Consider the following 25619-nt stretch of genomic DNA (forward strand, 5'->3'; position numbering starts at 1 on the left):
TTTTGTTATGAACTAAATGAGTCCAAGTAGTCCTAGAGTGATCATCAAGGATAATCAAGAAATAAGTAGCTCCAGATAAAGAAGGAATTCTATATGGACCCCACAAATCTATGTGAATCAATTCAAAACATGTAGAAGCAATAGAAATTGATGGATCAAATGGAAATTTATGAAACTTAGCCAACATACAAGCTTCACAAATAAAATCAGAAATAAAAGTACTTATTTTTACACCAGATAAATGTTGAAATTTAGTCATAGACATATGACCAAATCTAGCATGAAAAACATCAAAAGAAACAGAACATTGATTAACAAAAGTTTGAACAATGTTTGATGATACTAAAGAAACTGAAGAAGCACAATGTTCCACAGAAGAATCAGAAAAGGGCACATCTGAAAAAAGTTTGTATAAACCCCCATGCCTGATGCACATGGCTTTGATCAGACTAGTTGAAGGGTCCTGGAATGAACATGAATTTGATTGGAAATTAGCAAGTAACTGATGTTGATCAATTAATTGAGCGAGAGAAAGCAAGTTATGCATGAATTCAGGCACATATAAAACATTTTTCAAGGTAAGATGAGAATTGAGAACAAGTGAACCAGTAGTATTAACCAATTTCATACTACCATCAGGTAAAGCAATATGTAGAGGATGATCAAGTTTACGTATATCAGCAAAACAGTATAAAGTGGTAGCCATGTGATCACTTGCACCAATGTCAATGATCCAAACATGTCTATTAGATGCATAATGTACAGTAGAAGCAGTAAAAGCTTAACAATACCTGCAAAGTTGAATGCAGAAGTAGAATCAGAAGAAGAATTTTGAGCCAAATGTTGGTTTGAGTTCATGAACTTCAGAAATTCTCTGTATAAGACTGCATTATTATAATCTGAAGATTGACTTCCTGGATTATCTTGAACATAACAATTTTCAAGAGGAGAATCAGCAGTAGAATGAGGAACCTCTTGAACATTTGCAGCAAACTTAGAGAAACCAGATTTTGCTGTATTGACAGATGTTTTGCCTTTATACCAATCAGGATACCCTAGAAGCTTAAAACACTGATCCTTCAGATGTCCCTTCATTTTGCAAAAATCACAAAATCTATCAACCTTATTCTTCCTTATATCCTTAAAATTCTTTTAATTCCAATTCTGAGATGGCCTAGAACCAAAAACATTGTTATGACCATAAGAATTTTGATGAACAACAGTCATGAAAGCACTTTTTTCTCCAGATTGGGAATTGACCAAAGAGTTATGTCTCTTAATTTGCTGAATCATGTGATACACTTTGTTCACATTAGGAAGAGGATCCATACTAAGGATGTTAATTTTTGCCTGATCATAAGCTTTATTAAATCCAGAACAAATTAAATCAATTTTCTTAATTGATCTGCATCATTGAGTTTCTTTACACAACCACAAGAACATTTAGCCAATGTGCCACAAGAACAATCAGGTAATGATTCAAGAACCTGCAATTGATCCCAAACCTTCTTTAACTTGTTATAGTACTCAACGACTGTATCATCATTCTGAACTATAGACATCAAAGACTTATGAATCTCATATAACTGAGGAGCATTGGAATGACCATAACGTTCCTGAATCTCTAACCACAAATCTCTTGCAGATGGAGTAAATATGAAACTCACCGCAATAGACTTGTCAATCGAATACAACAACCAGCCTGTGACCATATAGTCATTGAGTATCCATTTCTGAAGATCAACCGAATCATCATCAGGACGAGATAGAGATCCATCAATGAAACCGATCTTGTTCTTAGCTCCGAGAGCAAATTGAACACTACGACTCCAATTCACATAGTTATTGCCAGAAAAGATAATCTGACCTAATTGAGCATTAGAATTATCGTTTGATGAAAGAAAATATGGATCATTGTAGTTAATAGCAGTATTCAGTCCCAAATTGACATTCTATGTTTGAGAAGTAGATGTAGTCATAACTGTTTGATGAAATGTGCGAAAGGAAAAAAAAACGAAACAAGAAACTGATATTTGATGCAGATTCAATGAAAAACAATGACAAATTTGATATTGATGCAGATTTGTACAAAACAACAAGACATATAGCAAAACGAAACTAAAAAAAATGAAAACAAAGCTTCAAACCAGATTTAATGGCAGAAATGTGAAAAAAACTGTATGAACACCTTATTGCTCTGATACCATGAAAAGATAAAGATCATTCTTCATCTAGATTGTAGAAAACGAAGAAAACATTGTATATATACGGGACTAGACTCTCTCTCTCTCTTTCTAACAAACTTTCCCGCTTATTTTAAAACTTTTCCAAGTCTGAATTTTCTGTTGACTTCATAATTGATATCTCAATAATATAACAAGTTGAATTTCAATAACTTGAATGTCAATAACAAGTTGTACAATTCTAGTTTATAATTTCAACAACTAGAATTTGATTCAAATGCGAACAAGAAGAATGCTGGATCGGTCTCGATCTACTTCTGAGTTGAAGTTTCAGAATGGAATCAATTTCAGTGTAAGAGGGATTCATCTTCTAGACCACCAATGAAGAACATTGCATCCGTCTTTGTCACTCTGAATGGCAATGCCAGGATACATTTTACGAATCATCTGTAGAATTTTTAAATACAATGATTTAGTGGAATATTTGTTGGAAAATGTGGGTAGTAGCCCCACATTGTCGAGACAATTTGAGCCGTAGTTTGAGTGAACGAATGTCGCGTGCGCGCGACAAATGACACTTGGAACGTGTTCTCCTCCGCGAGAGCTTTCCGAGGCATTTGAATCACTCAAAATGACTAAAAGATGAATGAGATATGATCATCCAAAATTAGTCCCTTAGTTGTGGAAATTTGTGAAAGTCCCACATTAATTTTGCAAAGGAGAATGCATAGTTTTATATAGTAAAACACTTATGTAGTGTTCAAAATGTGTTACTTATGTATTGCCCCAACACTACGTGCGTGCAGGGGGTGCAAATCTTGGGCTTTCGAGGGGCAATCCGAGGCTTGCGAAGCCTTCGAGTTTGCCCGCTTGTGCGACGTGCAGACACGAATGTAGCCGAATAATTGCAGACTAGTTTTGCTAAATTTAATTTTCACTGGGCTTGGGCTCTTAAATTCTTAATTTATTTTTTATTATGAATTATTATAATTGATTTGGCGAAATAATAATTCTGATTAAATTACGGATTTGATTATTAATCAAAGCGTTTTATTTAATTATGCGTAAAATACCGCACATGTTTCCCTCGAGCCTATATATTATTATTATCAGGTTTAGGGTTAAATCATTCATTCCAAACATATCTCACAGCCGCCTCCTACACAAAAAAAAACCTTTTCTATCCCGGTGATAGTTTCTTGCATGTTCTTGTTCGCCGAAGGCGCTGTTCGTACAACAACGTCGTTTTCTCGTTTTATCCTGGGAGGCTAGCGACTCGCACATACGGTGAGGGCCATGATAGCTTTCGAGGGGCAATCCGAGGCTTGCGAAACCTTCGAGTTTGCCCGCTTGTGCGACGTGCAGACACGAATGTAGCCGAATAATTGCAGACTAGTTTTGCTAAATTTAATTTCCACTGGGATTGGGCTCTTAAATTCTTAATTTATTTTTTATTATGAATTATTATAATTGATTTGGCGAAATAATAATTCTGATTAAATTACGGATTTGATTATTAATCAAAGCGTTTTATTTAATTACGCGTAAAATACCGCACATGTTTCCCTCGAGCCTATATATTATTATTATCAGGTTTAGGGTTAAATCATTCATTCCAAACATATCTCACAGCCGCCTCCTACACAAAAAAAAACATTTTCTATCCCGGTGATAGTTTCTTGTCTGTTCTTATTCGCCGAAGGCGCTGTTCGTGCAACAACGTCGTTTTCTCGAACTTCTCTTGTTATATTCTTTTATTGTCTAATCTGTTATTCGCATATTTTGTTTGTATTAATCGTAGAATGTGGATCACAATATTAACCAGTTAAAAAGTGTTTTTCTTGCGAAGAAACCAATTAGAAAATGTTATAATGCGCTCCAGTAAAGTTTGACGCCTAATTTACATTGAACATGAAAACTTTGTTTTGGCATGAAGCATTGTATTTTATCACACGATTACCGGCTTCTATTGCTTCATTTTGAATCATGACTTTGCCATGTTCGCACCGGATATATTAGATGCAAATAAGTTCGTTCTTCAGTGAGATATTAGAGATAACTAAGTATTTACGACACGTTCATTTCGCATAAACCGGTTTTAGTCCTCCTCAATGGGGTGGAAGCGGATATGCAGATCTCTAATTTGTCAAAAAACCGTTAGAAATTTTTGATTAGCTGTATTCAAATTTCTTGTTTATGGGTTGATTAAGCTCATGAATATCTTCCCTCTTTCCTCCTGCATCACAGTAAACAGGAAGTTGCTTTCTTGTAACTAAACTATTAATAACTAATTATCTTTACACTCCTGACCAAAATTTATCTATTTTCATGAAATGATTTACCTATTTTCACTCACGGATTTTAAGCTTACCTTACAATAATCATCATCTGATATAATAGTCGTTTGCGTGTAAACTCGTGTAAACCGGAAATTTTCTTATGCTCATGGTAGATGAGATGTCTTAATCATACTGTAATTGTTAAATTAGTTTCGTGGAGATATAATTCTGTTCTCGAACCCCAACCCCTCAAACTCTATTTTTAAGAGCCGGATGTATTCAAAATTTTTATTTATTTTCTAATTTTAAGAGACAACAGACAAGGCGGTTGAGTAGAATTCAATATAGGATTGTAAGTATGTGTTGGATTTTATTTATTGCCAGTGTTACTTATTAAAAGTGCTCTCAACACTGGAGTACAAGTTAGCCAGATTTTTTGTTTAGTGTCCCATCTGACAGGTAACAGAATATTATTTCTGCTGTCAAAATCTTACTACTTAATACAGTAGTAATTAATGAAAAGTGTTATTAGTATGAGAAGTTTCCTTGTAATCACCTCACAGTGGTTGTTAGATGCCTAACTAGCTATTTAGTTTTTTTTCCCTTCCAAGCGAATAAATACTTGCACATTCGACTCTGCAATACTTGTAAGGTCACATGAACACCACACATTAAACGGTAAATCCCACTTCTAACATAAAATTTTATGTGTTGGAGAGGAATTGAACTTGTGACACTTGAGGTAGAAATCGTTATCTGCTTACCCGTTTTTAAGTACTAGTATTTTCTCCTTAATATATTACAGGATATTATTCATGTTGGAAAATATGGGTATAAGTCCCATATTGGTAAATCATATTTTTGAGCATTATGACTAAAAGATGTGTGAGATATGATGATATTCTCTTAATAATGGAAATTATTATTTTCCATTAGAATTTGGCTCAAATATTATGGCATAAATTAATTTGATTTTGTTTCAGATTAATTGATATGGTGTATGTCTTGATATATTTAATCTGATTCTGTTTCAGATTATTTATGGAATAGAGTAGCTTGCAAGTATTACACCGATTCCATAATTAATGATATTTAATTATGGAAAAGAGTAGCGCACAAGTCTATCTACACCTATATAAACACCTTTAAGGCGTTAGGGTTAGACACACCAAAAACATATTCGCCTTTAAACACAAAACTCTCTCTCTCTCTCGGTGATAGTTTCGTACCCGTTCAAGCTCGCTGAAGGTGCTCGTTATCCGTAACGTCGCCGCTACCTCGTTGTATCCTGGGAGGCTATCGACTCGCACATACGGTGAGAGGCGAAATAGCTTTAAGGAGACAGTTTCAACTGGACTCGAGGATCTCTCTTCTGTTTATATCTTTTCTTCCTCCGTTTGATTTCGTTTACTCACGCACACATTTGTTTGATTATATGTATTAATCGCAGATTGTATTCACAATCTTAAAGCTATTTTTTTTATACATCTGTATCTGCTTGTTTTGATTGAGTAACAGATCGATGGAGAACCAAACTGTAAACGATCCGATGAACATGACGGCTGATCCCAACGCACAGATCACTGGATCTGATGGGGTTCACCAGCAGCCGATTAACCCTAACGCACGGATCGTACGATCTGATGGGGGTCAAACGCCTGTTGGACATGTGCCTTCGGGACATGTGCCTGTGGGACACACTGTCATTGGACAGTTTAGTGTTCCTCTTGGACAGATATCGGCAGGATTCACTCCTCCGATCATACCTGCGGTGCCTACTGGTGTGCATACACCTGTAGTACAGACGCACGTACCATCTGTTCCACCTGTGGTGCCTGTTGCACCTGTTATGCCAATTGTGCCTGCTGCACATGCTGAAAAACCTAAGAAGTTCAACGGAACGAACTTCAAACGTTGGCAACAAAAGATGCACTTTTATCTGACCACGTTGCATATGGATCGCCTCCTTAAGGAAGAACCATCGTTGCTCACTGCTGAGAGTAACATGCAGACTGTGTATGCTGCTGATGCTTGGAAGCACTTCGACTACATCTGTCGGAACTATGCGTTAAATTGTTTGTCTGACTCGTTGTACAACGTATACAGCGCGAAGCCAACAGCTAAGGTCTTATGGGAGTCACTTGACCATAAGTATAAAACCGAGGACGCTGGGGCAAATAAGTGGATTGTTGGCCGCTTTCTTGATTATAAGATGGCAGACTCTAAGACTGTGGTCAGTCAGGTGCAGGAACTGCAGATGATCATTCATGACATTCATGCTGAGGGAATGGTCATAAGTGAGTCTTTCCAAGTTGCTGCTGTTATTGAAAAGTTTCCACCTGGATGGAAAGATTTCAAGAACTACCTTAAGCACAAGCGAAAGGAGATGTCTATGGAGGATCTTATTGTTAGACTTCGTATTGAAGAAGACAACAGAGGGTCCGAGAAGAAAGTTAATGTTGCCACTGAGAAGGCAAACATGGTGGAGCATGCTCAAAGCTCCAAGCCCAAGAAGACTAATTCTAGTAAAGGGGCAAAGCTGGCACCCAAAGGAGGGATTTCAAAGTCGAAATTTCAGGGGAAATGCTACAACTATGATAAAGTTGGTCATAGGTCTTCTGACTGCAAGAAGCCCAAGAAGCCCAACAAGAAGAAAGAAGCAAACATGGTAGAGAATATCTCCAAGGATATGGGTGATATAGACCTCTTTGCTACGGTCTCTGAAGTGAAACTGGTCGGTTCTAATCCACGTGAATGGTGGATTGATACTGGTGCTACTATGCATGTTTGCTCAGACAAGGCGATTTTCTCTAGCCTCAAAGCTTTTGATACTGGTGAGAAGCTCTACATGGGAAATTCAACAACTTCTACCATTGAGGGTGAAGGCACGGTGATCCTGAAGATGACCTCTGGGAAGAATCTGACTTTGAAGAATGTACTTTATGTGCCTGATATTCGCAAGAACCTTGTGTCTGGTTCTCTGTTGAGTAAGCATGGCTTTCGTATTGTAATAGAGTCAGATAAAGTAATTTTGTCTAAGAGTGGTATGTTTGTAGGCAAGGGTTATTTAACCGATGGGCTTTTTAAGCTCAATGTAATGTCCGTTAAGGACGATAATGAAATGAAGAATTCTTCTGCTTACTTGCTTGAGTCTCCTAATTTATGGCATGCTAGATTAGGACATGTAAATTATGACACTTTACGACGTTTAAGTGCAAAAGAATACATACCTAAACTTACTATCGATTCAAAACATAAGTGTGAGACTTGTGTTGAGGCAAAATTAACGAGATCATCATTTAAACGTGTGGAAAGGAACACCAAAGTGCTAGACCTAATACATAGCGATATATGTGATTTAAAATTCGCTCCAACAAGAGGAGGAAACAAGTATTTTATTACATTCATTGATGATTGTACAAAATACTGCTATGTATATTTGTTGAAAAGCAAAGACAAAGCTATAGATAAATTTAAAATCTATAAGGAAGAAGTTGAGACACAACAGACTGAGAAAATCAAAGCGATACGAAGTGATCGTGGAGGTGAATATGTTGAACCATTTGGAGAATTCTGTTCACAACATGGTATAATCCATGAGGTCACTGTACCATACTCCCCTTAGTCAAATGGTGTGGCTGAAAGGAAGAATCGCACTCTGAAAGAAATGATGAATGTGATGTTGTTAAGCTCTGGGCTTCCACAATCGATGTGGGGAGAAGCCATCCTAAGCGTAAATAATACTTTAAATATTACGATGCGCAAGAATAAGGATGTAAGTCCTTATGAAATGTGGAAGAAAAAGAAACCAAGTTACCAACACCTGAAAGTGTGGGGGTGCCTTGCAAAGGTACTGATCCCTACACCGAAGAAGGTGAAGATAGGTCCTAAGACTGTGGATTGTATCTTCATCAGATATCCTCCACATAGCACTGCATATCGGTTTCTTGTTCATGAATCCAAGATTCCTGATATTCAAAAGAATACCATTATGGAATCAAGGAATGCCTCATTCTTTGAGACGATGTTTCCCTGTAATCCAGGAAACCAACAACCTACGACGTCTAAACGATCTCATGAGTCTGTAGATGACGATAATGAGAGTGACGAAAGTGAAGACGAAAATGTGGGGGTAGTGAGAAGGAGCAAAAGACAACGAACGGAGAAATCCTATGGGTCTGATTTTATGACCTATTTGCTCGAAGAAGGTGACCCAAAAACTTATAAGGAGGCGGTTACCTCACCTGATGGGCCTATGTGGAAAGAGGCCATCAAGAATGAAGTTGATTCAATTATGCAAAATCATACTTGGGAATTAGTGGACTTGCCAACTGGTTGCAAACCATTAGATAGCAAGTGGGTTTTCAAGAAGAAGTTGAAAACTGATGGCACTATTGATAAGTATAAGGCCAGACTTGTAATTAAAGGATACAAGCAACAAAAAGGCCTTGATTACTTTGATACATATTCTCCTGTAACGAGAATAATGTCCATAAGGATGATGTTTGCTATTGCTGCAATGCGTAATCTAACTGTACATCAAATGGATGTGAAAACAGCCTTCCTAAATGGGGACATAGATGAGGAAATCTATATGGAACAACCCGAAGGGTTTGTTATCCCAGGACAAGAAAGGAAAGTTTGTAGATTGGTGAAATCATTGTATGGTTTGAAACAAGCGCCTATGAAATGGCATGAAAAATTTGATGAGGTCGTGCTGGCCAATGGCTTCAAAATCAATGAATGTGATAACTGTGCCTATTACAAGGATAACGAGAACAACTATGTCAAGGAGAATGACAATGGCTATGTCATGATGACGCTATATGTAGATGATCTACTTATTGCCGGAAGCAATGATAAAGTGATCAAATCTACCAAGGACATGTTGAAATCAAGATTCGACATGAAAGACATGGGACTAGCAAATGTAATTCTGGGAATTCAAATTTCTAGAACATCAGAGGGTCTCGCATTAAGTCAACCACATTATGTTGACAAGATCCTTGAGAAGTTTCTTAAGGATGACTTTGAGAAAGCTAGGACACCTGTGGATATGACTTTGCACCTATCCAAGAACAAAGGTGTAGCTGTTTCCCAATTGGAATACTCGAGGATAATTGGTAGTCTGATGTACCTCATGAGTTGTACAAGACCAGACATTGCATACTCAATTAGCAAGTTGAGTAGGTTTACGAGTAATCCGGGAGCTGATCACTGGAAAGCGATCATAAGGGTACTAAGGTACTTGAGGGGAACTCGAGACTATGGACTGCACTATGGCAGATACCCGACAGTATTAGAAGGATATACTGACGTAAATTGGATATCTAGCAAGAAAGCACTTTAGTCTACGAGTGGCTATGTGTTTACATTAGCTGGAGCGGCAATATCATGGAAATCCTCAAAACAAACGGTGATAACTCATTCCACGATGGAAGCTGAGTTTGTGGCACTAGATAAATGCGCCGAAGAGGATGAATATCTACGTCAGTTTCTGGAGGATATTCCAAGATGGCCAAAGCCTGTAACTACAATAGGGATTCACTGTGATAGTCAATCCGCTATTGGCAGAGCACAGAGCACGATGTATAATGGAAAGTCTCGTCATATACGACGACGACACAGTTCCATTAGACAATTGATCTCAACCGGAATTATTATTGTTGACTATATACCCTCAAAAGATAATATCGCGGATCCACTAACCAAAGGGTTATCAAGAGAAGTGGTTGAGAAATCATCGAGAGGGATGGGGCTTAAGCCTATTGCTTAACGGCATCATGGTGGACACCCAACCATTGCTGACTGGAGATCCCAAGAACTTGGTTCAATGGGACAACTAAATCATGATGACCAAATCACTGTGGGGGTAACCCCTGGCCTGTTCCTATGATGAGGAAACAGTGAGACCCGTAAGGTACGAGGTTAATCTTTGAGCTTTTAATGATCTTTGATGAATACATGGAGCTCAGGAGTGAACGCATGGAATTCAGTTGAGTAAACGCGGGTTACTCTATAAGATAAAGATCACCTATGTGGGAGAGAAGTGGGGCCGCTTCAAAGGAGAATTGCGAGGCACAATTCTTTAGAAACTTTTGCAGAACCATGATGATGTTCCATGGCCAAAATGGACATACTCATGAGAGCTGAACGAGTTAGAAACGATATAGTGATAAGTATATCATCGTTTACACAAACGGTCGAAAAGTTCAAGGACAAGCACGTCTACGGTCTACCAGTAAAGTCGGTATGCTTACTCGAGCGAAGGTTCAAGGAGCATTCTCTACCTATCGTATGCTATATCTGATCGAAGAAACTATCACCAAGTCAAACTCCGTGTCTGTCTGTCTGTCTGGTGTGCTACTAAGATCACCAATCTCACCCATGTGGGGGATTGTTGGAAAATATGGGTATAAGTCCCATATTGGTAAGTCATATTTTTGAGCATTATGACTAAAAGATGTGTGAGATATGATGATATTCTCTTAATAATGGAAATTATTATTTTCCATTAGAATTTGGCTCAAATATTATGGCATAAATTAATTTGATTTTGTTTCAGATTAATTGATATGGTGTATGTCTTGATATATTTAATCTGATTCTGTTTCAGATTATTTATGGAATAGAGTAGCTTGCAAGTATTATACCGATTCCATAATTAATGATATTTAATTATGGAAAAGAGTAGCGCACAAGTCTATATACACCTATATAAACACCTCTAAGGCGTTAGGGTTAGACACACCAAAAACATATTCGCCTTTAAACACAAAACTCTCTCTCTCGGTGATAGTTTCGTACCCGTTCAAGCTCGCTGAAGGTGCTCGTTATCCGTAACGCCGCCGCTACCTCGATTTATCCTGGGAGGCTATCGACTCGCACATACGGTGAGAGGCGAAATAGCTTTAAGGAGACAGTTTCAACTGGACTCGAGGATCTCTCTTCTGTTTATATCTTTTCTTCCTCCGTTTGATTTCGTTTACTCACGCACACATTTATTTGATTATATGTATTAATCGCAGATTGTATTCACAATTCATGTACATTGTTGTCATTGTATCTTAATTCAGAGGAGTGATTTTAAGGTTAAAATATATTTCTTCTTTAAAAAAAAAGGAGAAAAAGTTGTTGGTGATCTTTACAGTGGTTTAACGGCCTGTTTGGTTGGTGAAAGGGGGAGGGTTTTCTTCTTTTAGGTTGGAGGATTTTCCATTTTGGTTTTAAAATGGATGCATCATATATCTTGTTGTTTAGGTAATCCATAGCTGACCTTAAACCTTCAAGTATGGGTTGGGGCGGTTATGAATTTGATTCTAAAAACATATAAGAAAAGTGAAAGCCTAGAATCCCATGACAAACAAAGTTACAAAGCCACAGGTGCACAAAGCAGGGCTCTGACTCAGAGTACCAAGTAGTATCCCCTGCTGTTCCAGGTTCATGAGGCGAGCAAACATCGGTTCGATTAACTGATCAAACGGTTTAATTTAAGGTTTGTGGGGCGAGTAAATGTCGGTTCGATTAAATGATCAAACGCTTCAATTTAATTAAATTCAACCGGATTAATAAATTGAATATATATTTCAAAACAATGAGATTAATTAAAGCTTTTTAATATTAGCCAAATTATTATAATTGCATCTAAATTCTATAGAGGTTGTTACGGTTATTCGTATCTAAATATACGAGTATGATAATAATGTTGACATTTACATTAGCTAAGATATATGCACTGAGCTCATTGTCTTTATAAAATATTTAAGTTGACATTCATATATATAATAAAAAAGCTTGGACATGTTTTCCATATTACTTGACATTTCACCAAATTAGTAATATTGTAATTAACATATGTCTATGAGGTCATACACTAGTTGATAATTACATTGAAATTAGTTATCATAATTTTTTAGAGTTTTACTATCTCAAGGTTTCAAAAAAAATTCCGAAACGTTGAGATGGTAAATATTGTTCCATACAAGATTGAGTAATAATATCTATTTTTCAAGAGATGGGATCAATGTTTTGCAACTGTGATTGCAGATTCATGATTTAGACTGAACCATCCCCATTTATTTCATCATGTTTGACACATAAAAAGCTCCTACAAGATGCAGAGTTTAGTCTCCCTACATCGTCATAATCAATTCACACTACACTTATTTGTTTTATATACACTTCTGTCAACAACATGCCTACTCTAGGACCCTTGAAGACTCATCTGGGGTCCCAAATCCCTCCAAGTTGATTCATCTTCGTCTATACCAAAGGCCATGAAATAATTTTCCTTCAATGAAATTTTTTGCATATCTATCCTCTTGAAGAGTTTTAGATCTTGAGTACACACCTTAAAATTTTAGATAGACGAGTTACATAACATAGTAAGAGAGCTCGGTTTAGGGAAAGTTTCCGGGTTCAAGTCTTCCCACCGCGATTAAGGGGAGTGTGGAATAATATAAGATCTTATTGGTATTTTTCTCTAACACATTGACTCGTTACTTAACACACGATTCCATTATGTAGTTTGAGATGTTCTATACCTCCGAACTTTTCATTTTCAAGTATTCAACTGAAATTTAAATACTCACGCACTTGTGATTCAATAAAAGTATGAAACATTTGAACAGCTAAGATCAAGTGACCAGCTATTGCATTTCTGTCACAAAATGCTCTGTTTTAGTTCCCTTTAAGGTGTGATCATTACAATACACCTGCATGTAAAATTTAAATATATGTTCTTTACAATCCTCCCTTTACCAGCTTTAATAAGCCTTTGATTTTACCATTGTCTTTGCTTTAAATCAAATGATACAGCTTTGGTAGATATAATGCATATTATCATTCTGGTTGCTGTTTGTTTATACTTTACTTGCCTTATAGTTTTACCTTGTTCATTCTTTTACATAGCTAATAGTACAACTATACTTGCATGTTTTCTTATACTAATAATTCCAGCTAGGAAGGACTGGACCTAACCTTGAATTTATTATGTTCATGAAACTTGCATATTAAAATTTATGATCTGTTCTCCCAACCGCAAATGCATGACAATTTACATAAATACATTATACATTTAAATCTATAGCTGATACACATTAATTTATTGGTCATCTGCAAATAATGTATTTTTGGATAGACTGTTATGAATATGCTGGGCCTATGCAGATGGTGTATTTCTGGATACACTGTTATGAATGTGCCATTATCAATTATTCAAATATCTGCACATTGCATCCAAAATTTCTGCATTACAGTAGCTTAACAATTCGGAAGCTTACTAACTGCTGTCATTTCTGTTCTAAAAATTACCGGTTTTACCAATTAATCATTTCAATATATTCTGCCGATTCGATTTTATAATCTTATTAACCACTGCACTTTTTTCTAAAATTTTATAATCCGATTCGATTCTAAACTTCATTGTTCATTTCACAAGTCAACGGTATAAGATAGGTTGATCCAAATTAATTTGTAGAATCGGACCGTATATAAGATGTAAATATTTATATTGAAAAAAATGGGGACTGAAAAAAAAAGGTTTGTAGCTCACATTATTCCCCAGCTTTTAATCATAGTGTGTATTGGCAGTAGAAGTTGGTGGGTCAACAGTCTGGTTTTAATTTCATGGGGGGGCACTTCTGAGCCTCTCACTATCATAAATCATCCCTTCATATCCTCATTTCAATGTTTTTTTGGTTTATATTGTAGTTCAAGATTACCCTTTATGAAATCACTAATCTGACCCCTTCTCTAATGGGCTTCTTAATCTGCATTAATTCTACATTTGACTATTTAATTTAATGGTTTCTTGCCATGTTCACCTTTGTAACCATGTTACACGCCAAACAATTAGAATAAATCATGAATCTGAGTTATGTAGTTTACTTTTTTTAGTCAAATAGTACCTAATAATATTTGTTACTCATGCACTCAATTAACTCTGTCCAACTGCCATTATATACTTTATATTTTAGTATCTTAGATGAACTGTCATGAAGAGTAAACAAAGAAATCTTCAAGTTCTAACTATTCTTCCAATTTGCTTCTTTCATTAGATCCAAAATTAAGGTGACAGACTTGCTTTACTTATATAATTCTTGCATGCTGTTGTCAGATATCTGCTGGAATTCTTGTGATCTTTTTTCTTAATTTCTTATTAGGAATCCAAAATTATCGAAACTTTGAAAACCATCAGAGTTCAGAAACATGAGGGATTTTGCATCATGTTTTAGTGAAATTGCAACAGATATTGTATCTGATGCATCTTGTTCTAGCTATTCAAACCATTCTTGTATTTCTCCAAGCTTGATCCCTTCAATACAAATTGCAGTCACTTGTTTATACAAAACCATTCTTTCTAATCAACAACCTCTTCTGATCACAGTCACTTGGTGCAAAAACAGCCTCTCCCAAGGCCTTAATATAAGTTTTGGAGATGATTCTTCCACAACATTCAAACTCAACCCGAATTCGCGCTTATTCAGGAAGAAGAAGGGGAATAAAACTATAGAGTTGAGCAACTCCAAGTGTGAAATAATATGGGATCTATCCACTGCTCTGTATAGAACTGGTCCGGAGCCAGTCCAAGGATACTACATATTGATTATGGTTGATTCTGAACTTGGCCTAATTCTCGGAGACATGGCACAAGAAGTAGTCACCAAAAAAATCAAGAATGGCACACATTTGGCTAAATCCACATTAGTCTCCAGAAGAGAGCATTACTCTGGCAATACACATTACTCTACCAAGGCTCAATTCTGCGAAACAGGGATCTCCCACGACATTTTAATCCGGTGTAGTGGCGATAATGAAGGCCTAAAGTATCCTGTTTTATCAGTTTGTATAGACAAGAAAGTGGTCATAAGGGTAAAAAGGTTACACTTGAACTTCAGAGGTAATCAGTCCATTTTTGTTGATGGTTTGATGGTTGATCTCTTCTGGGATGTTCATGATTGGTTCTTCAACCCCGGATCAGGTTACGCGGTGTTTATGTTCAGGACAAGAAGTGGACTGGACAGCAGGCTGTGGTTAGAGGAGAAACTGGTGCAGAAAGATGAACAAGATAAACTTGAATTTTCTTTGCTGATCTATGCTTGTAACAGCAGGTGAACAAGTCCTCTGTGATCATATTTTTCTTCTTTTTTTTTTGGCCATTACTCATGGCAAGATATAGATACCTAAATTCTTTGAACCATTTGTATCAAAAAACTTGCACCATCATGTTTGTTCAAAAATGTGAACCATTTCTTGGTTTTTTTCTTTAATTTTTGCAAATGATTCAGTGTTACACTATTCAGTTATTGGATTCTTTTTACTCAAGTAAATGTACTAATTTCACATGTTGATTGTTAAATGTATAAGACATGACACATAACTTTTATGTTATTTAACATTTTTACCCACTAAGCCCTGTATGACATATGCATAAACAGCATAAAGTTTAAAAGTAAAGATCCTCAGATGGGCCATATGGGGATTTTTGTGAGATTCAAGTGGAGATCTGCTACATTTGTAAGTGATTTTGATGGACTTGAGAGAAAGAATATTGCTCTAGGACAAGTTCTTTAAAGAATGTCGGGATAAAATCAACTAGATAAATTATTCCAAATATACGGATCAACATATTGTTGAGATGTCGAAAACTCAATAGAATGTAAACTTAAACCAAACCAGACCCAACGTAACTGGTGTATCATGTTTTGTAGTTACTCCATGGAGCAATAATGTGAGCTGATGTATACAGCATATTGGAAAGATTAGTTGAAAAACCGAAATGAGAAATTACAAGAAATCACATGAAGAAGGTGATATACGACTGTAGTAGTAACAGATTAGATGTTACTCCTAAAACCAATAGTAAGAAATAAATGAATGTACAGAAGTTGATTGGGGTTTTGTGAGGTAACTAAATGACAAGACAGGATCTTTTTTTAGTGGGAGTTGTTTTGTCCACCCAATGTTTTCAATGGACCCACATCCATGCTGTCCTTTTTATTTTTTCTATTATTGCTATTTTTTTCTTACTATTTATTTTATTTTGAATAATCAGAATCATACATTGGGGGTGATAATATGAATATGAGTCATTTGTCATATGATACGATATTAAGAAATCAATCATTTTAAAATCTTAAATCCTTATTATATTCGTATTCTAACAAATTCACTCTTCTAAATTTTTATTTGCATCAAAAAATATGTTTGAAAAAAAATGATCAATGTTTTATTTCTTGAAAATCATATCTTAGAAAAAACAAAATAACATGACAACCACCATTATCATTATCCAGGATATACCTTGAACACACAAAACGTTAAAACGACATATAAATAAAATTTGAAGATAATAATGAATCATAAAAGAAATATTTCAAATAATAGTTGAATCAGATAAATTTAAATAGCCGAGGTATTGTCTGTCCCCTCAACCTTTAACAGATACATGAATGCTTGTTTGAATGAGTTTGTAAGCTTGTGCAAACTGTATCAGATTTTTCTTATAAATGAAATTAAATATACTTCTTTAAATGATTCTGCACCAGCACTATATATTTTTTAAATATATCAAAAGTGAAGAACAAATATTATTTAACTACCATTTTAAAATCTAGTATGCATGAAGTTGGAACAAAGTCGTTGAATAGATTTGAACAAAGAGCTTGTAAATTTAGTGACGTACGGCCCGTGTTACATCCCATGGCTAAGCTGTATATTAACGAGTGGGTTATGTTAGGTCTTAATCTAAACTTTGGTGTATGTATCCAGAGTAGACATCCATAATTTTGCATGTTACCCACCTAGCCAGGGTTGGGGTCAATCACTATACATAGATGCACATTTTCATATATACTACTTAAAATTATATATATAAATATGTGCGTACATTTTGAGCATTTAATTAATCACATGCTGCCACATGCCACTCAACTGTTTAGTAATGTGTATGCGTTCCTTATAAATAACTATGAATTCGCACCGTGGAATAAGATTTCACTCCCACAATAACAAATTTAAATTTAGTTTAGTATTGGTTATTTGTTCACCAAATCGTTCATATTTATGTTTACATTTTATAATATAATTTTGAGTAGGGCTAGACATTTCAACACTCGTCTCAATCCTGTTCCAAAGCCTAATATCAATCTTGTTCCCAAATATTATTATATGTTAATAATAAGAAGGGATTTGTTTATATATATATATATTAAAATGTGATAAATATTTTTTAATATTATTTTAAAAAAAATGGAGATCTCACGTTACAATTTACCACAGGAGACGGACCTGTACACACTTCCAAAATTTTAACAACTCATCCGAATCCACTTTCTCAAAAAAAAACACTCATCCATATCCCAAAATTAGTTTTTCTTGTGTGTTTAATTAAAATACTAGTTTAAAACTTGTATGGTGTACGAATATTTTTAGCATTATATAAATTTTAAATTTAATTTGAAGTGAAATTTTTAAGATATAAAATTTATTTATAATTTAATAATAATTACTATAATTACATTTGATCATATCGATTATCAACAAAAAAATTATTATTTTCGTCTTTAATATAATAATAATAATATAAATTATTTTTATGATTAAGTTTCCACTTATATTTATTGTAATGGTATAAATATTTGATTTCGTAAAAATATAAATGATTTGATATCCCAAATTATTGTGAACGAAGGTTCAAGTTTCTGCAAGGCGGGCAATATTCTTGTGTAGTCCATTTTATTTTGGGCCATAAATTAAAGCCCAGTAGGCCGAATCTTAGACTAGTTCAATTGCCCAATTAAAAAAGGCAACTTACAATTTAAGTAGTCATGAAAGAACCCGTTAGCCCAAATAAGCTTCAAAAATATTTTCAAAAACATACAAGTATTTGTTTTTTAAATAACAAGAATGCACCATCGCACAAAGACCTCACAATTCTATAATTGTTGCGCATTAATATTAGATGTCAGAGAGTTCAAGTCATTGATACCATTTTATTTTATATTATTTTTAACTTTTTAACAAAAACAAATAAAAAAATACTATTTGAACAGGATTGAAATTTTTGAGTCTAAATTGTGTACGAAACCAATATTTGTCAAACATGAATTCCTTTAATCTCGCTGTCTTTGCATGGACCATTGCACATTTATCAAGAAACATTTTGAAAACAATCATAATCATTAATCTTATATTTTTTTAACTTAAAAATGTCTTGAGTTAGATTTAGATTTGTAAATGTTCGAGTTAGATTCTACTAACATAATAGGTATACAATTTAAATAGCTCATGAAAAATGATCCATAATTTAAAACTGAACACTAGTTCTATTAATTTTTGGAAAAATATTGATACAAACAAATTTTATAATTCTATATATATATTTTTAAATGGATCATAGGAAGTATAAAGATGGAGTTGGTCAAATTTACAAGACTGGGGGTTCTCATTTGAATTTAACAGCCTTGAATATAAGGGCCCGGTTTAAATACATTTCAAATGTTAGTTTAAATTTTATCCGGTGAACAAGAAAATTCATGGACATTCAAATACTCAGTTGGTATTCAAATTTGGTAACTTAAAAACATAGTTAATGCAGGAACAAAAACAAGATGAGTAACAAATTACCCACCGGAAACTTACATATAGCAGATCTCAGGCATTATTTTTGTAATAATAGAGTCCAATGGTACATATATAAAATCTATATATGTCTACAGATATGACATATCATGGATGCGGTTTGGCAAGAACAGCCGGGAAATCAAGAAGCACGATCTTCTCAATTGCTGCAGAAAATGTAGCAGAAAACTGGAGATGGTTGGGATGGCTCATGAAAGCAGTGAAGTCTTCTTTGCTGCTGAATGTCATCAAGAATGCATGTGTGAATCCTTGTCTAAGCATCTCCATGCTTTCAATGTCCTCACCCCTGTTTCAAATCACAATTTAAACAATATATCTTCCACAACAAATTTTGCAAAATAGTACAGAACATTTGGTTCTCGCAAATTAAACAATATATTAAAATTTACCATTCGAAAGACTTGACAGCATCAATTTCCGAAGCAAGTTTCTCCAGGCCTTTGAGTATATCTTCCACCACGACATCATCCTTAAACTTAGCAACTACCAAGTGCTTAAATGCTGCCATTGCTTAAACCCTAGCAAAAAATGAGGCAAGAATGGAGATGATCACCTATTGCATCAAAATGTAGGGGCTATATATACACATAAACATTACTCCATGTTAAGTGAACACTTGTATTGTATTATAGATAGTCAAAACCCTAAAGTAAAAAATGCCCCCACTGCAGTTGTCCTAATGTGGGCTTGCTCTAAATATTTTGACAAAGAATATAATGGAGGGTCAGTGGTGCCTGCCATTAGCTTATTGGGAATCGGGAGTATTAGGATTGATAAATAATTTACAACAACACTATCATCAGAACACTGACTTCACATTTGTTGCTGGACTTTTCGATATGTCCTTACCATGTGCTTGGTCTGATTAGCTTTCTGTTACATTTGAATTTAAGTTATTTTTCTAAAACAGAGGTACTACCTGTGTTCTAACTTCTAAGTGCATATGTTACTCCTCTAAGTACGTACTTAAAAGCATTTTTCCCAAATTAAATTACGTTTTGAGCTGAAGGGTTCATATATATATATATATGGTTCACAATATCTGGTTACTAGAGTATTGTAAAAAAAATTGCTTGAAGAATCTAACATACAGATTTTCTGTAAATTATTACAATGGTTTACCCACGCAACTTAAAAACGAAAACGAAAAAAACATAAATATATAGTTTCATGCTAGGTCTTGTTCTTCCTGAATGTTTTCTAAGACTCTGCTTCAAGTTATCGAGCCCTGATACTTATTTTTTCTAAAAAAAACAGATTGAAAGTCATTCTGGCATTGTGTTCTAACGGAACATTGTGCTGTGGAAGAAAGCATTGTATAATGAGTTGCAGGAAAAAAAATTAAAAAAATGTCTATAACTGGTTTTAAAGTTGATATATATTCGATAGGCCTTTTGGATTCTTTTAATTTTGATCGGAGTAGGTGCTTGCTGCTTGCTCGCCGTCTACTTAAAAGAAAATATGGATTCAAAGTTTATTTAAGCTTAGGCTCTGTTTGGGATTGCTGTTAAAAATTGCTGTGCTGTTAGAAAAAGTGCTGCTGGAAAAGGTGCTGTTGTAAAAATCAGATAACTGTTTGGTAATTTTTTTGATTCGTATATGTTTTGATGTAAAAAATTAAAAATAATAATGATTTTGGTAAGGTTTGATGGTGAAATCAGCATCTGCTTCCCGCAACAGCTGAAAATCAGCTTTTTCTAAAAGCATGGAGACTTGCTTTCTCTAACAGCAGCTTTTAAGCCAAAAACACTTTTCAGAAAAGCAGCTTTTAAATTTTACCAAACAGTTTTTTAACTGTTTTTCAGCGAAAAGCTGCTGTTGAATACCAAACACACCCTTAGATTGCAGGTTAGGATATTTTTAATTCCGCAAGTCAACTTCTTTCACAAATTTCGACAAAGTTGTTTTTCTGCAAAAATTAAATTTCTCGTAGCTTTCTGGAAACACCTTGTTTTGCCTAATGATGCTGTTAGGTGTAAAAACAATGTGAAACTGGCTCACAGGACCAAAATCTCTCCTACATTCAGTATATTCAGCATCCACCGGCAACATTTCATTCCACTAAACTATTAGGCCATGCAGTACCTCATACCTCAGATGATCAAACAACAAAATGATAAAAATGTGACAATTATCGTGAAAAAATTCGACTTTGGATGAAGAATATCCATCCAGATCGTCCACTCCAAGTAGTTGCCGACAGCTCTCCTTGCACTTCACGTGCAATCTTGCAAATCTGACTCTGATTCTCAAATCTGGTCCATCTTTATTCAAGTGTGACACCTCCACTGTGGGGGTCATTACATGGTAGCCTCATAATTATACTACTTTTTGTTTGATTTCAACCCAGAAAATATGCAGGCCCTGTATCAAATATAACATGTTATGTACCCCTATAAGTGATTCTTTTCGAAAGGTTGTGCAAGGTGTCACCTTTTAGTCTTATCTATGACCTACAAAACTTGAAAGTTTGAAGAAGAAATGAACTTGAAAAATATGTATGAAGTATAAGTTAATATGTAAAGGGGTTGGTCTGCAACAAGCGTATGTTATTGCATATCATACCACGAATATGGTATTAGGGTGTTTGGTGTGAATGCATGGAGGGACATTTTCACGTACAGCAGAATATGGTATTGCTATAACATAGGCTTGCCCCGGACCATCCACTAATATGTAATGTCAGTTGGAAATATATTCACACAAAATGTTTCTCTATGGTAATTTTATTTGCGCAGAAGAAAGCAACTGCCACTAAATCAACTATGATTATTAAAACATAATAGTACAAATATTTATACATATGAGCAAACAACATATACATTCATGGAGTTCAACTGTAAATATAAAAATTTCCAGAGTATTTTCAAGTTGTAACTACAGGATTCAATTTAATGGTTGAAGGCTCAAGGCTCCGATTGTTGCACATGCTGTTTTCACTTGACATATTTGTTGAACCATGTTAACATGTCTTCATGAGCCTCTTCTGCACTTTTGACAGCATTTTCATCGTTATCGTCGTATCTCACTGTCCATCCATGCACAGTTCCAGGAAACATCTTCACAAAACTAGTGACCTGAAAAGTTACCAATGATATCAGGAAATCTGAGCAATTAACTTCTTCATCATGGAAAACATAATCCCTAATTACTGCAACGTGCAGAGAATGAATACTTGGTCTTAAAGGTCTTTTAATCGTTTGGAAAATAGAGATGGCAATATTTTAGCTATGATGTTGTAAGAAGTAATAACAATGAACTTCTATGATCTCTACCTCAGAGTTAGCTGATAAAGTTTCATCAAACTGCTTTAAGACTTCTGGTGAACAGTACTTATCAATTTCAGCTCCCAGAATAGCGATAGGGACTTGGACCTCTGCGACAAACATTTATAAATGCCACAAATCCAACAAAATTAGAACAACTTCTTTTAATTTAGTTACCTTTCATTTCATCTTGAGTAACAAATGAAGGGTGAAACATAACTGCAGCTTCAATGCAGTCGGAACTTGCAAGTTGAACTACCACCTTTGCTGAGAGTAGAAATATTGAGATAAGAGGCCAATAGGAAGACGACGACGATGTTTAACATAAGCTTGCCATAAATTAGATTAAACTAGTGATAGTGTTAGATTAAACAATAATAGTTTTAAGATATATATAGACCATAGTCTCACCGCCCCAGCAGAAGCCTGCAGCTCCAATATTAGATATGCCATCACTCTTCAGAGCATTAATTACAGTTTTTGCATCTTCAAATTCTTTGTCCTATATAAATATTTATTAAGTACATAAATTAATTTTACATTGTTTACATAATTAGAGAAGAACCACATTTATATATTTTCATATTGTTATGTTTCATTTCAATTGGCACTATAATGTATTTTGCAGAAAGAAAGCATAATTGTCCAGGGATTTGTTCCAGTTAATAATAAGAAAGATCAACCCCTCTATGGAAACTTCTCCAGACTGGCAGTGGCTTCTCAGGGTTATCATATGAAAAAGGATCACCGCAGAAGAAGTCTGGAACCGCTACATGGAATCCAGCGTCTGCAATCTTGTCTGCAAGTTTCCTTCAAGAAAAAAAGAATTTTAAAAAAAATCTTTTGAAAATGTTGAGAATCAAGAATACAAAATTAATCAGATAATGTAAACGAGGGTCTTGTAGCGTGACATTGATCCCCTTTATTCCCCCCCCCCTCCCCCTCCCCCTCCCCTCCAAAAGAGAACAAGCATGCAGAAAAATCTAAGCAAATAATTATAGAGAAGTGTTGCATTACAAGTGGGTTGTCACATGACAGAGAAGATGATGCTGTTTTTTCTTAGACAGCATGTCCCGCTGCCTGTAAAGTACTTCAGATATAATCTTATTAAGTTTGATTTTTCTTGATATCAAATTGGGAATTTAAGTTATGCCATTTTGGCTAAAAATCTCTAATCAGATGAAAATCCTACTAGATTTAATCTATATAAAGATTTAAAACCACAAAAGAACATATTTTCCTCTGAAGTATATCACTGTTGCTTTGTATAAAACTGAGAAATGCCTAGAGGCAACTAAATGTGACTGAGAAAACTCACTATTGTATGAAATTAGAATGATTATGGGGGCCTTATTACTATTTCAAAGCTCAAAATTTAAACTGATAGTGCCGTAATCAGGGGATCAGCAATTGTTTAAAGTTTGTTTGAACCTTAAAATGCTGTATCCTAGAAATAATTTCCCCTTCTCTTTCTAGTCAGAAGGTTGATGAAGGTTCACCCTGTATGATGGGTCCATAGGAGCAACGTTTCCTAACTCAGAACCCGCGATAATTTCATATTAAACATAACCCACTGTAGCCTGATAGTGCATTTTTTTATACACTTCATTCACATCTCTTTCTTGGTAAGTTCTAACAGAATTTACACAGTAGAAATACTGCTTAAAAATAGTAAACAAGCTAAAAAAATATAATCTATTTAAATTCATATCGCAAATAAACTTGGTTCTCCTTACTTAAGAAGAATCATCTTTATGCACAATCGAAGAAGGCTAAGTTTTCGGTATAATTTTCAACGCATCATGAAAAATCGGGTAACATGAACTATGCGATCAACAAATCTAGCTGGACTATAAGATTAATGGTTATCCAATCTCTCTGACTCCATCCTTTTACAGGATAATGTTAGCAATCTAACATGTAACTCATAAGTATCTAATTTGGTTGTTCATTAGATTCATTGCATGTAAACAATTCCAGTTTGGCATTGACTCAAATCATCTGCAGATAACATCGTCCAAAATATTTTATTATTGATGTGTTTATGGTTTTAGAAGCTCATTCATCATTAATTCATTATTGCAGACAAGAAAGAGCTCAAGGAACAAGGAATTTCCTCGGTACCAACAGTAATCAAGAACTCATTGTCACCCTCCACCACAGAGAATTGTTACACTTGGTGACACTCCATCATACATTTCTTCAGTAATCATAATACATCACATGAAAATACATTATTCACCCAGGATCCACCTCAAAATTTAGGTTTGCTCTAGATATGCGGAACATTTTTTCCCTCTCTAACATTCTCTAAGTTATAACTTGGCGTCGTAGGGTTAAAAGCCTCGTTCTTTAACCTCCCTTAACATAAAATCAAATTAATCCCCAAGTATCTGCACCAATTAGCTCAGCTTATGCTCAAGTATCCTGTTTCATGCTTTTACTGTATAGTTACTGACGCCAGTTTAATTCTGGAATAACCCTTGCCGTGCTCAGAGAGAAACTACTGTATTCTTCCGCCGACTTCCTCCATTTAAATTTTATATCGTTACTTTTTCAAATTTTGTTAAAAAGACCCTGATCCCTTTGTCATCACACAAATTTTATATGAGTTTTCAAATATGCTTAAAATTAATCATAAGAATTTTGAGTGAATCATCAGGTTGTATTATAGTACATTGCGAAAAAGATTTAAATTTACATGTTTTACATACCTCAACTTTGGAGCTTCATATCCTACAAATATATGAAAATGTACTCCGATAAACAAGTTTTCAAATCTAAACAATGATCAACTGACGTATATAAGAAATTTAACCTCAAAACACTAAATCATAAGTTGTACCAATATTTTTATTTGAATCCATCCGTAAAACAACAAAACAGAGACTAGTACTTAAACAGAAAATGAAGCAAGTATTCAAGAAAATCGAGAATTAGTAATTACCAAAAACATCAGAAACCAGAAGAATCCCATGTTTAGAGGAAGAAGAGGCAGCAGCAGCAACATAGACTTTAAGGCCAACAATTTCTTCAACACTGCCTTTGCCACTGTTGGACATCAAAACTGGAGGGTTACTACAACACTGTGAACCAGCCATGTTACTTGTGAAAAAAATGAGACAGAAGAAGATGAATATCGAGTGAAGATTAGTCAATGCAAATATTGAGCGAGTATATTGTAACTTTTGCAGCTAGAAACTCCCTAGACCAATTCTGCAGAATGATGATAACAATTAACAACTACA

General features: G+C 35.0%; 4 protein-coding genes across 4 annotated transcripts; 1 reads left to right on the forward strand and 3 right to left on the reverse strand.

The window, feature by feature from the left end:
• Positions 1-1382: 1382 nt before the first annotated feature.
• On the reverse strand, positions 1383-2618 carry LOC141691521 (uncharacterized). The gene is made up of 2 exons (XM_074496254.1): positions 2574-2618; positions 1383-1952 (listed from the first exon to the last, which is right to left on the reverse strand). The coding sequence occupies exons 1-2, from the start codon at positions 2616-2618 to the stop codon at positions 1383-1385; spliced, it is 615 nt and encodes a 204-aa protein (XP_074352355.1).
• Positions 2619-14242: 11624 nt separating this feature from the next.
• On the forward strand, positions 14243-15853 carry LOC141689201 (uncharacterized). The gene has a single exon (XM_074493409.1). The coding sequence runs from the start codon at positions 14672-14674 to the stop codon at positions 15575-15577; it is 906 nt and encodes a 301-aa protein (XP_074349510.1). The 5' UTR covers positions 14243-14671; the 3' UTR covers positions 15578-15853.
• Positions 15854-19002: 3149 nt separating this feature from the next.
• LOC141692306 (stress-response A/B barrel domain-containing protein At5g22580) lies at positions 19003-19676 on the reverse strand. Its single transcript, XM_074497080.1, has 2 exons — positions 19495-19676; positions 19003-19391 (listed from the first exon to the last, which is right to left on the reverse strand). Exons 1-2 carry the CDS (start codon positions 19611-19613, stop codon positions 19193-19195), a joined length of 318 nt encoding a protein of 105 aa, XP_074353181.1. The 5' UTR covers positions 19614-19676; the 3' UTR covers positions 19003-19192.
• Positions 19677-21802: 2126 nt separating this feature from the next.
• Positions 21803-25595, reverse strand: LOC141691522 (endo-1,3;1,4-beta-D-glucanase-like). Its single transcript, XM_074496255.1, has 7 exons — positions 25319-25595; positions 25086-25107; positions 23055-23181; positions 22783-22873; positions 22549-22638; positions 22381-22481; positions 21803-22182 (listed from the first exon to the last, which is right to left on the reverse strand). The coding sequence occupies exons 1-7, from the start codon at positions 25470-25472 to the stop codon at positions 22042-22044; spliced, it is 726 nt and encodes a 241-aa protein (XP_074352356.1). The 5' UTR covers positions 25473-25595; the 3' UTR covers positions 21803-22041.
• Between the last annotated feature and the right edge of the window lie 24 nt (positions 25596-25619).

Source organism: Apium graveolens, chromosome 10 (assembly GCF_009905375.1).
Source record: "Apium graveolens cultivar Ventura chromosome 10, ASM990537v1, whole genome shotgun sequence".
Lineage (NCBI taxonomy): Eukaryota > Viridiplantae > Streptophyta > Magnoliopsida > Apiales > Apiaceae > Apium > Apium graveolens.